This window comes from Oreochromis aureus, linkage group 22, assembly GCF_013358895.1.
Source record: "Oreochromis aureus strain Israel breed Guangdong linkage group 22, ZZ_aureus, whole genome shotgun sequence".
Lineage (NCBI taxonomy): Eukaryota > Metazoa > Chordata > Actinopteri > Cichliformes > Cichlidae > Oreochromis > Oreochromis aureus.
Window position 1 is genome coordinate 38,920,952 of NC_052962.1, and position 16,142 is coordinate 38,937,093.

Genomic DNA, 16,142 nt, shown 5'->3' on the forward strand with positions numbered 1-16,142 from the left:
AATGCAGTTTCAAAGCAAATCAATTCATTTTCAAACCATAAATTCAATTTCAAATTAGACTAATTCAAATTCAGTTTTCAAAAGCTTTCATTCAAGTTACAATTCAGATTCAATCCGAGTAATTCAAATTCAAATTTAACTTATTCAAATTCAGTTTCTGATGGCACAGATTTCTGCCCATAATCAAGGAATTAGAAACAGAAGGGGAACACAGCTGGGAGGAATGAGACCTAACGAGACAGGGGGAGCGAAGCTAGAAACACTGACATAAGACATAACGCTTCAAAATAAAACAGGAAACAATTCACAAAGATGCAGACTAAGAAACACGGACTTTACACAGGGAGAACACGCGGGCAGAGAAGACTAAGCACAGAACTAAACCTATACTAAGAACTAAACCCTAAACCAGAATAAGCTGGAACATAGAATAATAGTAATAATCAACACAGGATAGCTAAAGAATCAGAACATAAATTATAATACAGAAGAACCACAAAAACATAAGGAACTGAAAATGCTGGATCAGAATGACCCAGAACCGTGACAAAAGTAAAATGCATTTAAGTTTCTGCACTGACCACTGCACCTTTAAACATCATCTACCCCCATTCATGCTCATTCTGTTGCTACTTGGACTCCAGCATGAACTCATGTCTGTGCTTTAATTGTCGGCACTCAAACTGTCCCTGTCATCATTCTCGGGCTGTCTGTCTGTGTCACTCCTGTACTGTGTATTTATATTATTTGTATAGTTATATTGCTGTATAGTTTCTTATAATGTGCTAACTACATGTGCACTTTTACGAAGCTGCTTTGAATCTGAATTCAAAGCAGCTGAATTCTGTGTATAATGACAATAAAGACTTTCAATTCAATTCAGTTCACAGTATTTCATAGTTACCTCCATCCTCTGTTGAAAATGAAGCTGACCGTCTGTGGAGGAGTCACTCATAGGGGTCGTCTGAATGGCTCTTTGTCTAGTCCCCCTGGGACACACAAACCCAATCCACCAAGATAAGGTAGCGATTTGTGGAGGGTCTTTTCACCTCTCTGGTGGGGGAGGAGCCTGAGTTATTGTGTGAGGTTGAGAGCTACCAGCTAGATATAGTTGGGCTCCTCAACGCACGGCTTGGGCTCTGGATTCAGTCTCCTGGAGAGGGGTTGGACCCTGTCTCAGTCTGGAGTTTGTGAGAAGTGGCAGGCTGGGGTGGGTATCCTGTACATTGGAGTTTCTCCTAGTGGATGAGAGGGTTCGTTCTCTGCACCTTCGGGTTGGGGAACGGGTCCTGACTGTTGTCTGCGCTTATGTGCCGAGTGGCAATTCACAGCACCCAGCCTTCTAGGAGTCCATGGGTGTGGTGCTTGAGGGTGCTCTGCTTGTTTTAAATTGTTTTAATAATCAAGGTGATGATGATGAAAGTAAAGACAAGCTGCACTTTGACTTTTATTAGAACAATTTGCTGGAACTACAGAGTAATGAAGTACTTCAAGTTTTTGTGTGGATGACTTCCAACCTTACTGTACAGCACAGAGCACAGAGGGACAATATATGTAATCAATATATGATGCAGAATGAACAAGTAACAACTGTGAGCTGAGTCTGAGGCTCATGCAGGACATTTCATAGTGAGGTGTCTTTGGTTGGATTATTCAAACATTTACATCTCACATTTCACATCCCTCTGTCATCACTCAAAGCAAGAAAATTGTTTCTCACAGATGAAGGTCTTTGATTCATAATAATATGACGGTTTCCATTTCCCATTATTGCCACAATATACTGCAGAGTTCCAGCTATTTGGGTCCAATCCTTCTTTCCCCCAGAACCTGTCAGAGAGATCAAATCTGATATGAAACTGGACTAAACTCATAACTATTGTCACAGTCATATAAATATGAGTCTCTTTTGGAATATTTAAAATATTTACTGTATTTCTTTTCCAGGTTTCTCACCCACTTTCCCTCTTTTAGACTTTTGGGCGTGATCATGGCTCAAGAGCTGGCAGTTAGTCTTGTAATCAGAAGGTTGCCGGTTCGAGCCCCGGCTCAGACAGTCTCGGTCGTTGTGTCCTTGGGCAAGACACTTCACTTGTTGCCTACTGGTGGTGGTCAGAGGGCCCAGTGGCGCTGGTGTCCGGCAGCCTCGCCTCTGTCAGTGCGCCCCAGGGTGGCTGTGGCCACAATATAGCTGCCATCACCAGTGTGTGGATGACTGAATGTGTAAAGCACTTTGGGGTCCATAGGAACTAAGTAAAGTGCTATACAAATACAGGCCATTTACCATTTTCTCTGAGAATCAAACATCTTTCAAGCTTTGATGAATATGAAATCTCCATAAGTCATTTTTTAATAGTAGATAAAGAGTATCTCACGTCTCTGTGAGCAGTGCTCCATTCACCCATTCCCATTTCCACTTCCAGCTTCCTGATATTGTTAACTGAATGGCATGCAAACCAATCCAGGATTCTCCTCTCATGCTGAGTTCACTGACAAATTTCTAGTTGAGAAGAGACAAAATAAATAAATGAATGAAAACAAAATTGGTAAGAATTATTCTAACCAATGAAAATATTTCATTCTTTACATTACTGTTTTTTTTTCAGGATTTTCATGATGATAATTGTGTTCATCTAGACATCTTTGACTTTGTCATTTTTTTCAAACTTTTGTTAATTCGGAAAGTTTATTAACATAAAAAATGAACAGACATGAACAAACACACCCACCTGTTCCTCTTTGCTGTTTATGATCACCAGATCAGCTCCTTTATCCTGACAGTCTCTCCTGCTGTCATGCCAGTGCTTTCTCTCAGTGGATTTAAAGTAACAGCTGCTTCCAAATCCCATCCACCCTTCAGGACACTTCTCTAAAGTCAAAAACATGTTTTAAAGAGAATTTTTCTAGCATTCTATGTCAAGTTGGAAAAAAAGTAGTTGCAGTAGTTACTGAAGCAACTGAAGGCTATAAATCAGTATTACACAAGACAGACCTGATGGCGCTTCTTTTATTAATGACACTGCTCATGTTGTACAACAGCGTAGCAGGGTGTGGTTGGTGGCTCAGCTACAGCGCTACCGTCGATCTGGAGCCAGAACGGTGTGCGCTGAAAGGTCAAAAGTGCTAGAGCAAAAAAACTAACTGATTGTCCCAAAATAAAGAAGACAAAACACACCCACGGAGTCAAGTCTCACCCAAACAGTTTTTCTTATAGTTCATATAACATATACATGATATAGAAAACCTGAGTTAAAATTAAGTATAGACTGACAGCCAATACATAGCAACATAAGCAGTGTTACTGATAGATGAACCACCGTCAGGTCTGTCTTGTGTAATACTGATTTGACCCTTCAGTTGCTTCACTGCATCTGTATCTACATTATTTTACTCAGTAAATCATAACTGCTCTTTAGCTGACTCTCAGTGCTGCCATATGTTGAGAGCACAAACAGTTGATAAAAAAGTAAAAACACTTCTGAGGTGGAGTTTTTGTATTGACATATTTCTTTTCTATCATTTCTTACCTACAAGTTGAGCCTGGAAAAAGCTGTAATTGTTGCTGAGTTTGTTGTATTTGTTCTGCAGCTGCTCTTTCTCCAAAGTGACTAAAATATCTGGTTAGAAACGTAAGAACGTGGAATCAAATTCATTCTACTTCAAAATATATTTGTAATTGTGTCACATTATGTCACATTTTGTGGAATGTAGAATATATACTGTGTTTAGATTTAGACACTCATCATTTTTCTGCTTTGTTCAATGCGGATTTCACAATAAAAAAATCAAGATGCAATTAAAATGTAGGCTTTAAGCTGAAATTCAAGAGATTTATAAGAATTAGATTAACTACTGAGAATTTTCGGTAACTGTTCACTGAAACTCTGAAAATAAGGTCCACAGAGATGCTAATCCAAGTGAAAGTGTCCACTATTATGCTGAAAAAGATGATATAGTAATGAAATTCCTCACATCGCGTGGTGATTCCAGCCAGAAACAAAAGATACAGCACTGCCAGCTTCACTTTCAAAGTGCTGAAAAAGCTCCTTTTCACAGCTGCAAGCTTCTTCTGAGTGCTTCCCTCTACAGATGAAAAAGACAGTTATTAATAAAAAACGATAAATACAATGTTGTTATTAATTTAGTAGTCAATAAAATATTAGTATTAATTGCTAATTAATAAATTACTAATAATTAATTACTAATTTTCAATCAAGTACTCAGATTATGGAGCTTTGTATATTAAAATGACTCTGCTTTGATGATAACATTTCATCATCATTCATTCATTTTAACTGCGTCTGATGTGCTAATGGCTTAAAAAGTGTAATAGTTAAATGAGATCAGCTAACATGTTCTTCATGAGGAAGTCTTGCTGAATGTAATGTGATGCCATTATTACCACACAGATCTGAGCCAGTGATTTTAGCTTTAAAACCACTGACTCTAAAAACTGTTGGTGTCTTTTCTTTTTTTGTGAGTCTTCTTTTAAAACATCACAAACACAAAGAGCAAAAGATGAACTCAGGGTTGTTGACAATGACAACGATTTTTAACATCAAAATAATTAATATAATGTCTTTATGGTTTGCATACACAGGGACATTGCGTGGATATGCAATGCTCTGTTTTCCTGACACTATGACTGAGATAAAACCTAACAGTAGTTTTCAAGATGGTGACTCAAGTTGTTACCTGTGGTTGTGTTTGTCACCGTAACTGTCCGGCCTCCTTTGTTTTTTCATTCCACCTCCAACATTGAAGAGCGTTTGTAGGCTAAGCTGTCAAACCCACACAGCACTTCACTTCCTTTTTGTAAACTTGTGAAGACTGAAATGTCAACACTTTGAATGACCTCCCCTTTTGAAATGTTTGGTACTTACCAGCGTCTTATAGCTCAACATCGGGATGCTGATCTTCATCGTCTAACATCTCCACCTCACTGTGCTCTCTCCCTCGTCCATCACTGTGGATCCTTCTGCTGTATATCACTCTAAAATCTTTTGCAACTTGAACTTTTGCAGCCATTTCAATACTCAACAGGGCTTCACTGGCTGTCTGCTTCTTTCAGTCAGGCAGCTTTTAGCGTCAAACAGGAAGCAGCAGCAGACCAAACCACAAACACTGAAATGCTTTTCACCGGGGTTAGGAGACCCCTCACAGACAGTGCATTTAAAGTCTAATCTAATCTAAAAGCTTGCAACTTTTTAATTTTACTTACAGTCATAAAAATCATAACATTAAGTCATTATTATCTCACCACCAACAATATGTGTATATTATCAAAGGCTGCATCAGTATTTAAAGCATCAGTACATACGGGGAGTGGATAGGGGCAAACGAGCATCAAAGTCTTTGACACAGGAAATATGGCGTGAGAGCAGGAACTTAACAAAACCTCACTTAACTCTCCTGTAATCTTGCAGGTCAAATTTCTAAAACAATCCAAAAGTTAAAAATAGTTAAGAGTATGTTTTTCAGTTGGAAACTTCTTCCACTTGGCTTAATAAGTGTAACCTCCACATATGAAAATGGTTCATTTCACATATTTGACTGATTATTTTAGATACTGTCTGATTCAAGATGACCTGGCAGACAAAGAGAAGGTTAACAGTCAAATACTAGTTGTTTCTTTGCAAATGAGGCATTGTTCACCCCAAACACACACACACACACACACACACACACACACACACACGCACACACACACACGACTGGTTATCTTCGTGGGGACATCCCATTGACAGGGCTGTTGGTCGCCACCAGTATAGTAAATGTCAGATTTTGGTCCCCACCAACCTAGTAAGAACCCGTACACACATGACTTTGATAGGAACCTTTTCCGTTCCTGTGGACAGACTCCGCCCACACTGAGTTGACACAAAACGTTCAAAGATTTTCTGCAAGACGATTTTTAAGAACACTCTGCAGCTATAACACTGCAGCTAAATGTGATATACTGAGTCACTTATGGCATCAGAATTCAATTGCAAAGAGAAGACTGTCATTAATTTTATTCAATATAAAATATCAGATAAGCAACAGGCATATTAGTCAGCCAAAATAAGGAAATTCTGGAGTTTCCTTTATTTTGTACTTTTATTAGAACAATTTGCTGGAACTACAGAGTAATGAAGTACTTCAAGTTTTTGTGTGGATGACTTCCAACCTTACTGTACAGCACAGAGCACAGAGGGACAATATATGTAATCAATATATGATGCAGAATGAACAAGTAACAACTGTGAGCTGAGTCTGAGGCTCATGCAGGACATTTCATAGTGAGGTGTCTTTGGTTGGATTATTCAAACATTTACATCAAAGCACCAAACTCATTTCTCACAGATGAAGGTCTTTGATCCATAACGTTTGATCCATTTTCCATTTATATCACAACATGCTGCATTGTAATCTGGACTGGCATCCTCCTGTCCTGGTGCCCAGAACCTGTTACACAATTAAAATATTAACATTAAAACTCATGATTGTTGTCAAATTCATATAAATCTTACATTTATCAGATTAGAGAAAAACAAGGACTTTAGGAGAACATAGTGACGGAGCGCACACAGCATGTGAGTAAACAGGAACAAGAACATGTAACAAAAAAGAGGACAGAGGGCAGACCCAACAAGCTCAAAATGCCGGGTCAGAGAATTTCTTCTTTTCTTTTGATTCCATCTGAAGTGATTGTTGAAAAACAGTTCTAATCCATTACTTTGTAACTTTTTCTATATATAGCTTCAAATAATATTTCTCACGTTTCTTGAAGCGGTGATCCATTCATCCATCGCCATTCCCATTTGAAAACAAATCTCGATATCCGTTTTTTGATGGCTTGCAGTCCAATCCAGGACTCTCCACCCATGTTCAGTTCACTAACAAATTGCTAGTTGAGAAAAGACAAAGGATTTCCATAATTCAGTGCTTCTGTTGTAGTAACATCATCTTGTGAATATGTCTGAAGGAAGAACTAAATGTGATGAAACTTTTCAGTTCTTCCATTGTGCAGAAATCAGAAAAACCCGAAGAATCAATGAATATCAGCTCCTCCTGTAGATCACATGAAAAACTATTATTTTTATTCAAATGCTGTCAGAAGTTTATATTTTTCCCCAGTAATTATATATATTTTTTAAGAACTGATTTTCCCACAAGTTGCTGAATTAGTCAACTGTTCAGAAAGTTTTCTTTACTCTTGAAAAATGAGAATCACAAATCCATCAGAGTGGAGACAGGAAGCAGGTCACAGACTGACAGCAGGTCAAAAACACAAGTAACAGATGACTGTCAGCTCCATCAAAGATCACACAGACATGAACAAACACACCCACCTGTTCCTCTTTGCTGTTTATCATCACCAGATCAGCTCCTTTATCCTGACAGTCTCTCCTGCTGTCAGACCAAGTTTTCCTCTCAGTGGATTTAAAGTAAGAGTTGCTTGCAAATCTTATCCATTCCTCAGGACTCTTCCCTTCATGTTAAAGAAATATTTTAATGTCCCATTTAATTTCATCTATTACAGAATTGACTATACTTCACATTTTACTTGTGTTAAACTGGAGTTTTTTCTGTGTCAGAGTCTCAATCTTGTCCTTCAGCTGCTTCACTTCTTCCTGTAGGTGATTGTTGTTGGCTTCCATGACTCGAGAACAAAAACAATTTATAAAGCATTAAGACAACTGTGAAGTTGGACTCTCAATTAACTTAATTATTTGCCAAATTCTAAAACACTTCTGACCTTTCAGGTTGGCCTTTAGCTGGCTGTAGTTCTTAGTCAGGGCATCATAACTGCTCTGTAGCTGGCTGTTGTCATCTGCAATGTGTTGGTAATAAAAACAGTTATAATTTTAAAGTCCGAAATTATCTTGAGCAACTTTGATTTTTGCATATAATTCATTTTACTGATTTATTCTTACCAAAGACTTTTTCTTCGAGATGGCTGTAAATGTTGATCAGTTTGTTGGTTCGATTCTGCAGCTGCTCTTTTTCCAAAGTGACTAAAACATCTGCTTAGAAATGCAATAAAACAAGAAGTAGTGAACTAATTGTCATGTTCAAGAAACCAGCCCCGATGATTTGAGCACTCAGGGTACACTGTGGTCACAAATGGACATGGTCAGCAACAACACACTGGTAGGCTGTTGTGTTTACAGTGAATGATGCTCAGTTGGTACTAAGGGGTCCAAAGTGTACCAAGATAATATCCTCAACATCATGACACCACAAAGTCTGAAAGGTTGAGCCAAGGCAGGATGGATCAAGGCTTTCGTTTGTTTACACCAAATTCTGACCCTACCAACCAAAGAAATTAAACTCATAACACCAAGCATTGTTTTTCCAGTCTTCTTTTGTTTCATTTTAGTGACCTCATTTTAAGTGTAGCCTCAGTTTGCTGTTCTTAGGAGACAGAAGGGGGCAGCACGGTGGCACGGTGGTTAGCACTGTTGCCGCACAGCAAGAAGGTCCTGAGTTCAATTCCACCATCAGGCCGGGGTCTTTCTGTGTGAAGTTTGCATGTTCTCCCCGTGTTTGCGTGGGTTCCCTCCGGGTACTCCGGCTTTCTCCCACCGTCCAAAGACATGCAGCTTGTGGGGATAGGTTAATTGGATAATCAAAATTGTCACTAGGTGTGAATGGTTGTCTGTCCCTGTGTGTTGGCCCTGATACAGACTGGCGACCTGTCCAGGGTGTACCCCGCCTCTCGCCCTATGACAGCTGGGATAGGCTCCAGCGCCCCCCGCGACCCTGGAAAGGATAAGCGGAAGCAAATGGATGAATGGATGGATGGATGGATGAAGGAGACAGAAGTGGCTCATAGTGCGGATCACTAGAGGCCCCTTGAGATGATAGAGTAGAAAAAGTCTTGATAGATGAGCAGTTTCTAAAATACTCAGGCCGGCCCATCAGGCACAACAAGTATGCCATGTTCATAATCATTAAGTTGCCTAAATTTCTTCCCTATTCTATTGCTTGCTTTTAATAATAGCAGATCATCTTGATTATGTGTTTACACATTCACCCACGACTGCAGACCTGCTGATGGTTCTAACACCATCATTAAGTTTGCAGATGACACCACGGTGATTGGCCTCATCAGCGACAACGATGAGACCGCCTACAGGGAGGAGGTGGATCATCTGGCTGAGTGGTGCGACACAAACAACCTGCTGCTTAACACCGAGAAGACTAAGGAGCTCATCGTGGACTACAGGAGGAATGCTGACCCACATCCACCCATCCACATTAAGGGGACGGCTGTGGAGCGTGTGAGCAGCTTCAAGTTCCTGGGAGTCCACATCTCCGAGGATCTCACCTGGACGACCAACTGCTCCAAGCTGGTCAAGAAGGCTCACCAGCGCCTCTTCTTCTTGAGGACTCTGAGGAAGAACCACCTGTCCTCAGACATCCTGGTGAACTTCTACCGCTGCACCATCGAGAGCATCCTGACCAACTGTATAACAGTTTGGTACGGGAACTGCTCTGCCTCGGACCGGAAGGCGTTGCAGAGGGTCGTGAAAACTGCCCAGCGCATCGCCGAGCACCACTTCCTGCCATAAAGGACATCTACAGGAAGCGGTGTCTGAAAAGGGCTGGGAAAATCATCAGAGACCCCAGTCACCCATCACATGGACTCTTCACCCTCCTGCCCTCTGGGAGGCGCTACAGGAGCCTCCGGACTAAGACCACCAGGTACCGGAACAGCTTCTTCCCCACAGCTGTCAGACTCCTGAACTCTGCCTCCTGACATCTGACCCACGTTAAACTCATGGACTGAACATACACACACCCACAACCACTAGCACTTTATCACTATCACAATTATCCTAACTGCACTACTGTATAGTTCTGTGTGAATATCATTCTGTACATATGATAATTTTTCAATCCTACAACTGTTTATAACTTGCATAGTTCACATTTCTGTATAACTGTATATCTCAGATTTCTGTATAGTTTTTATTTCATATTTATATCCTGTTCATAGCCTGTACATAGCTTGTACTCACTACAGCCTGTACATACTTATAGTTATAGAATATTCATAACATACTTCACACCGTGTACATTATAACATACCATAATAGACCCATTTCTGTAATATACTTACACATCTCTATTATTGCTAATATATATTGTAATATATCTATATCGCGGCTAAAGCACTTCTGGATGGATGCAAACTGCATTTCGTTGCCCTGTACCTGTGACATGTGCAATGACAATAAAGTTGAATTCTATTCTATTCTATTCTACATGCCTAAATGCAGTGAGTTGCTTTTATGTGATGTGCTTCAGTGTAGCCAGTGGGTGTGTGTTACATCCTTTTTAAAATTAAGTATGATTGTCATCAATGTGGATCTTAATGTTTTGGTGCACCCATGACTTATAATGTGTATGTAGCTACTCTTGACTGAAATATGAAATCAAAACAGGAACCTAAAAATAGCAGTATAAATATAAAAAGTTTTCTTCTAAAAAGTATCTAAAAAGGAAAATAATGTTGGAATGAAATTCCTCACAGCGTGCTGTGATTCCAGCCATAGTGAGAAGATACAGCACTCCAAGGTTCACTTTGAATGCCGTGAGACAGCTTCTTTTCACCGTTGGAAGCTTCTTTTGGGTGTTTTCATCTAAAGAACAAAAATAGAGAGAAAAGTTCTGTGAAAGCTAATATAGCAAAGTGGGTGAATCTGCTAACCACTACACAATGGAGAGTTTGCAAGTGAATTGGTGCTCTGTTGAACAAGTCATTCATGCCTTTGACCCTCTCTCTGGTGCTTGGTTGTAAGATGAACAGCTACAAGGAACAATACCTTTCATGGGTACTTCACATTCACTCGAGGAGAGGAGCTGCTCGACCACTGTTACACCTCCTTCCAGGATGAATGCAAAGCCCTTCCCCGTACCCTATTCAGCCAATCAGATCATCGCTCCATTCTGCTCCTGCCCAACTACAGGCAGAAGGTGAAACAGGAAGCTCCAACCCTGAGGGAGGTGCACCGTTGGTCAGACCAATCAGAGTCCATGCTGTGGGACTGTTTTGATCACGCAAACTGTGAAATGCTTCGCATGGCTGCTGACAACATCGACGAGTACACAGACTCAGTCTGCAGCTTTATCAAGAAATGCATGGATGATATCATGCCATCCAGAACAGTTAAAGTCTACACAAATCAAAAACCATGGATTAACAGTGACGTCTGCACGGCACTGGCAGCACAGAACACAGCTTTTGCCTCCTCAAACACATAGAACTACAAACACGCAAATTACCAACTCTGGAAGACAATTAAAGCAACCAAACATGAGTCCAGGGACAGAGTGGAACAGCAGTTTAGCAACCCTCAGAGAATGTGGCAGGGACTAAACACAATCACAGACTTTAGAGGGAAAATCAGCACACCGCAGACCACAGCCTCTCTGTGTGAGGATCTAAATGCATTCTACGCTAGATTTGAACACCACGAGACCGGACAGGGTGCACGTCATTGATGACATTATTGCGCACACTGTGTCTGAAAAGGATGTGCGGAGGTGCTTCAGACAGGTTAATGCAATGGTTAAAGCTACTGGTCTGGACAGGATTCTGTTGGGAACGAAGTGTTGTTTTTGTCATTTTTACTATTTCCATTTATTATTTTATTTTTATTAATTCTATTTTCATTATTTTGTTATTACTGTCATTACTGCTGCATCACAATCATATAGCAAGCATATGTATACAAGAAGTATTGATACAAGAGGTATTGATATTGCATTCAGATGTTCAAATATATTGGTATTATATTAGTCTTTATTACAGGTCCAAGAATAACCACTTTAAGCTGTTGAGTTGAATTTATAATCTTAAATGTTGGTATGCAGACTGCATGGGGAAAGAAAAGGCCCCACGTAGAGTAACTCCAAAATGAGACAGGAAGTTATAGGCTTTTGAAGTTGCAGGCTTTGCAGAAGTGAAACTGAAAGCAAAGAGAGCATTTAAGGGCGAGACACCCATACACACACATACAGACACATATAGTGAGAGAGGTCATGACACGTACGCAGTACACAGCGTGCACGCGCCCCCGCACGTGCACGCACACACATATTAGAGAGACTCATTTATATGGGTAAGAGTGTAATTTGCTTGCGACTGCAAAGTTGTGCCTGCATGAGTGACATTTTGTGCAGAACGTGGACCTGATGTTCCAGAAGATAAGCCTGGGCAGGATGGAGACAGGAAGCACCTGGGTTCGAAGACGATGTTCGTTTTAACTATGTTAAAAGTCATTGTGGTTTTGGAGTGACGTATGCTTTGTTTGAGTCTGCCTGGTAACAGGAAGACTGCCAACCCTATAAAGTCTTTGTTCTGACTATTGTAGTTAGTTCGACGCTGAAATCTGCACAGTGTTTGAACTCACACATGTGTTCATTAAAATGCCGTCTAATTGCACCAGGCTGGATCTGTGGTTATTTTTGAATTCCCCCTCAATATTTTTGAACCTTAACATTTGGGGGCTCGTTCCGGTGAGAGAGGGGAATTTAGGTGTAGACGGAGAGATCCGGGGTCCGTGGTGATTAGATGGGCAGATACGAGTCAGTGGTCAGAAGTGAGAGACAAGCCGGCTTATCCAAAGGTAAGGCACATGCCTGTTGAGTTTTCCAAAGTGTGCCAGAATTGGACATGACAAAATGAAAGTCTACTCACTGAAAATTACTGGTGAATGTCTATTTTGAGTTTGATGGTAATCTCATGAGCATGCTGGTTGAAGTAATGATAAGTTATAAGTAAAAGTACTGGGTTCAAGTCCCAAAGAAAAGGAAAAGAATTAAAGTGAGTTCGAGTCTCACGTAGAAAGTAGGGAAATTGGTCATTTCTGTGGGTTCAAGTCCCCTATGTCCACAAAGGTAGATCTGCCTCAATCCTAATCCTGTTTTGGGTGTAGATTGTTGTTTCAAATTATTCTAAATTTTTCTAGAACGACAGCGGCGTCTGTTAAGAAGCGCATTTTTCTCCTTGGTAATGCTTGCGCCTGGGCAGGACGCTGACCCTTGACCTACCGGCGACAGCGGGGGAGGACTTGGGAATCTCCGAAATTGCTAGGGGTTCAAGTCCCCTATTCTTGCGCTTTTTTGGCTACCTGTAAATTAAGTTAGGGCTAGAAAATCTGGACAGAGCAGTTCGAGTCTGGTCTGGTGAATTGGTCGCAAAAAACCTGGGGTTTGCCCGTTCGAGTCGGTTATGGTAAATTTATCAAAATTATATAGGTTTAAGAGGCCTAAAAAATCTGTGCAGTTGTAATTAAAAGGACGTCTGTGTAATATAAAATAATAGATCTTTGTATAAGAGGAGTTTCTGTGTCACCAGTGCACAGCCGGATGTGCACTGATGGTGTGTGTGAGAATGTAAATGAGCAGCGGTGACGCGCAGAGAGGGTGGTTTCAGTTTCGAGAGTATTGAGCTTTATAACTATTGTTTGCCAAAATTTCGCTAAATGCCTATAAGTAAGATGCTGGTTTTGCTTATTACGAGAGTATAAATACAGTTTGAATACATTAGTGTGGATGTATAGTAAGTAACTGAATTTTGATAGATGTATATATCTTGAGCCGTAAAGGCTGGTGTGTTTTATTTTTTCAGTTATGTGTGTGTGGTGAGAAGCTGTGAGAATGATGAGAGGTTTCAGTTTTCTTTTTCTTTTCTTTTGACTTGCTCTTTCTGATTATGGAAGGCATGTCCAAGATACTCGTATGAAAGCGTAGTCTGAGTGATTTTAACCGTGTGAATGCTGTCAGTATTAGATTTGAGTGACTCTGTATGAGTTGTATGAGTGAGTGGAAAATGGAAGTTGAGAGAGAAAAGGCAGTGTGTGTGTGAGACGAGTCATGGCGTCTGAAAGAGGTTAGAACATTTAAAAGTGTGTATGAAATAAAGGTGTGTATGAAATATATTTCTTGTGGGATGTAAAGTAGGATGTTTTAGAGTTTGAAAGTGCTTTTAATTCAAGAAACGCATGAGTGATGTTATGAGAGGTTGAGTTTATTTTTTCTGATTGAAAACACATAAGTATATACACTTGGTACACCCACTCAAGAAATTATCGTGTGACTGATGCTACAAAACTGACCTAAAGAAGGGTGATGTGTGTGGAGAAGTGTTAATTGTCCTGATGTTTGAAAGAGCTCAATTCAAATGTGTGTGAGTGAAATGAAGGTGTATTGTTTTTAGATCAAGATTTAGTGGAATTACTGATTGTTTGTAGACTGTGAAATTTAAAGGGAGACAGAGTCTGCCTGTTGCCTGCAGAAACAGGAAGTATGTGTGTGTGTGTCTGGGACAGGAAACGCATGTCCATAAAAGGTAGCTGAGTGTGTAAAGAAAGAACACAGAGAGACAGACGAGTTAAACTCGAGGGAGATGAAGCAAATCGAGGTTTTAAGAAAAAGAAATGAAAATGATACTAATTATATGCTTTAGTGTGCCAATACAGGTGGACTTCTCTCAACATTGGAACCTTGAGTGCAGCGCCATAACAATAGATTAACAGAATTGGGAGAAAATAAGCCAGTCTTTGGCTCGAAATTGTGCGGCTTGATCTCTCACTTTGTCCCTGAAACTGAGAAGAAACTCAAAGGACAGTCAAGGACAGTCAATTTCCTGATGAAGACCAACAGAACATCGTGGACTTGAAGAATTAACTGAAGCTAAAAGACAGTGCAAGCGAGAGCAGTAACACTGACGACGACTGATGAGTCCAGCAGTATGAAAGAAAGCACGTGATGCAACATGCATGCTGGTGAAAAACAGTGTGATGTGTCTGCTTGAAGGCACTGACTCTCATATTTGCTGTGCTTGGAGCAATCTTGGAAGAGAAGACTGAAAGGATGAATGGAGAAGAAAACAGAACAAATGAAAATAGGACTGAAGGCACTGAATGTGATATTTTGCCATGCTGGGACTTAACCTAAAAGAAAAGACTGTAAAGAAACAGAGAAGAAGACAACAGCTGAGTTGAGCCTGTGTTTGGTGGAGCTTTGAAGCCCGAACAGGACACTGTGAATGAAAAAGGACCAGTGAGAGATGAAGCTGGACGACTTTGACTGCGAGAATACAGGATATGATTGGACTGAAATTGAAGCCTGAACTCATGATTGTTTAGGGATGTCCACCACAGCATAACAAAGAGGTGAACATTAGAAAAGGTAAGAATAATGAAAGAAAATAATTGTCATTACCTTAATGAATAGAAAACACACATACAAATTGTTACATGTGAAATTATTTGGAAATGAATCAGAGGTGAGATAGTTTGAATCTAAAACTCAGTGAAAAAATGCATGAAGTAAAACTGATTACAATATAGGATGCAATGAAGATGCAGCTGACACTTAATTAAGATGATCACATGACATGCAACGGAGAAAGCAGCTTACATTCAATTAATGTAGATTGCAAGGAAGAACACGCTTACATGCATGGCATAATTGGTATTTCTGACCAGAGATAGAGAAATGGGTCGTTTAAACACTCGTGATAATAATGAAAATGTCTTAGTTTTGTTATTTTCAGGAGTAAAGCAGAACCGGATCAACTTTCCAGAGCAGCAGTCGGAAGAAAGTTAGAGGTTAACATCAATGGATAAGTTAAGGCAAGTTTCTGGTTGAATTGTTCACAGGATGATGTGTCCATGAACCTGAAAAGCAAGCCCTAACACCTGGCTGAAGACCAGGAGTGCTTTTATTCAAGGTGGGAAATTAAAGTTTGGGTTAGTAATTCGGGGAAGGAGAAAACTGACTGTTTAAGTGGAGAATTGAGAAGGTGTCTGACAGACTGCGAAGCCATAGATGCAAAATAACACACACAAACAGAATATGCATTAACCTTACAAAGACAAGCTCATGAAGATTAATGAATAGATATTGAATAAACCTGGCTAAGAACACAAGCATATGCAATGAAGATCCGCTTGCTACTTGTATGAGTGATAGAATGGTGTGAATGTTTAATAAAATAGACTTAAAGCTGGAAGTTGACTCAAAGAAGTTAGATGACAGGGGAGTGAGCTATGGAAAAAATTAACAGAAGAAAAGTGATTAAAGTAGTCTAAAAGAGTGCCTTAGGAGTGCTCTCGTACTGATTGATAAAAGTAAGTGAT

At 40.1% G+C, this 16,142-nt stretch overlaps 1 protein-coding gene across 2 annotated transcripts in view; it reads right to left on the bottom strand.

The window, feature by feature from the left end:
• Positions 1-6,029: 6,029 nt before the first annotated feature.
• The window catches only part of LOC116312516 (CD209 antigen-like protein 2), a 30,464-nt gene continuing 20,351 nt past the window's right edge, over positions 6,030-16,142 (bottom strand). Inside the window, exons 2-8 of one of the 2 annotated variants that reach the window (XM_039605897.1) lie at positions 10,524-10,634; positions 7,920-8,009; positions 7,742-7,816; positions 7,550-7,645; positions 7,335-7,474; positions 6,762-6,889; positions 6,030-6,447 (exon numbers count right to left, since the gene is read on the bottom strand). In XM_039605897.1, the coding sequence (XP_039461831.1) occupies positions 6,333-6,447; positions 6,762-6,889; positions 7,335-7,474; positions 7,550-7,645; positions 7,742-7,816; positions 7,920-8,009; positions 10,524-10,634 (755 nt within the window). In that variant the 3' untranslated portion in view covers positions 6,030-6,332. The other variant, XM_039605898.1, reaches the window with a different exon arrangement.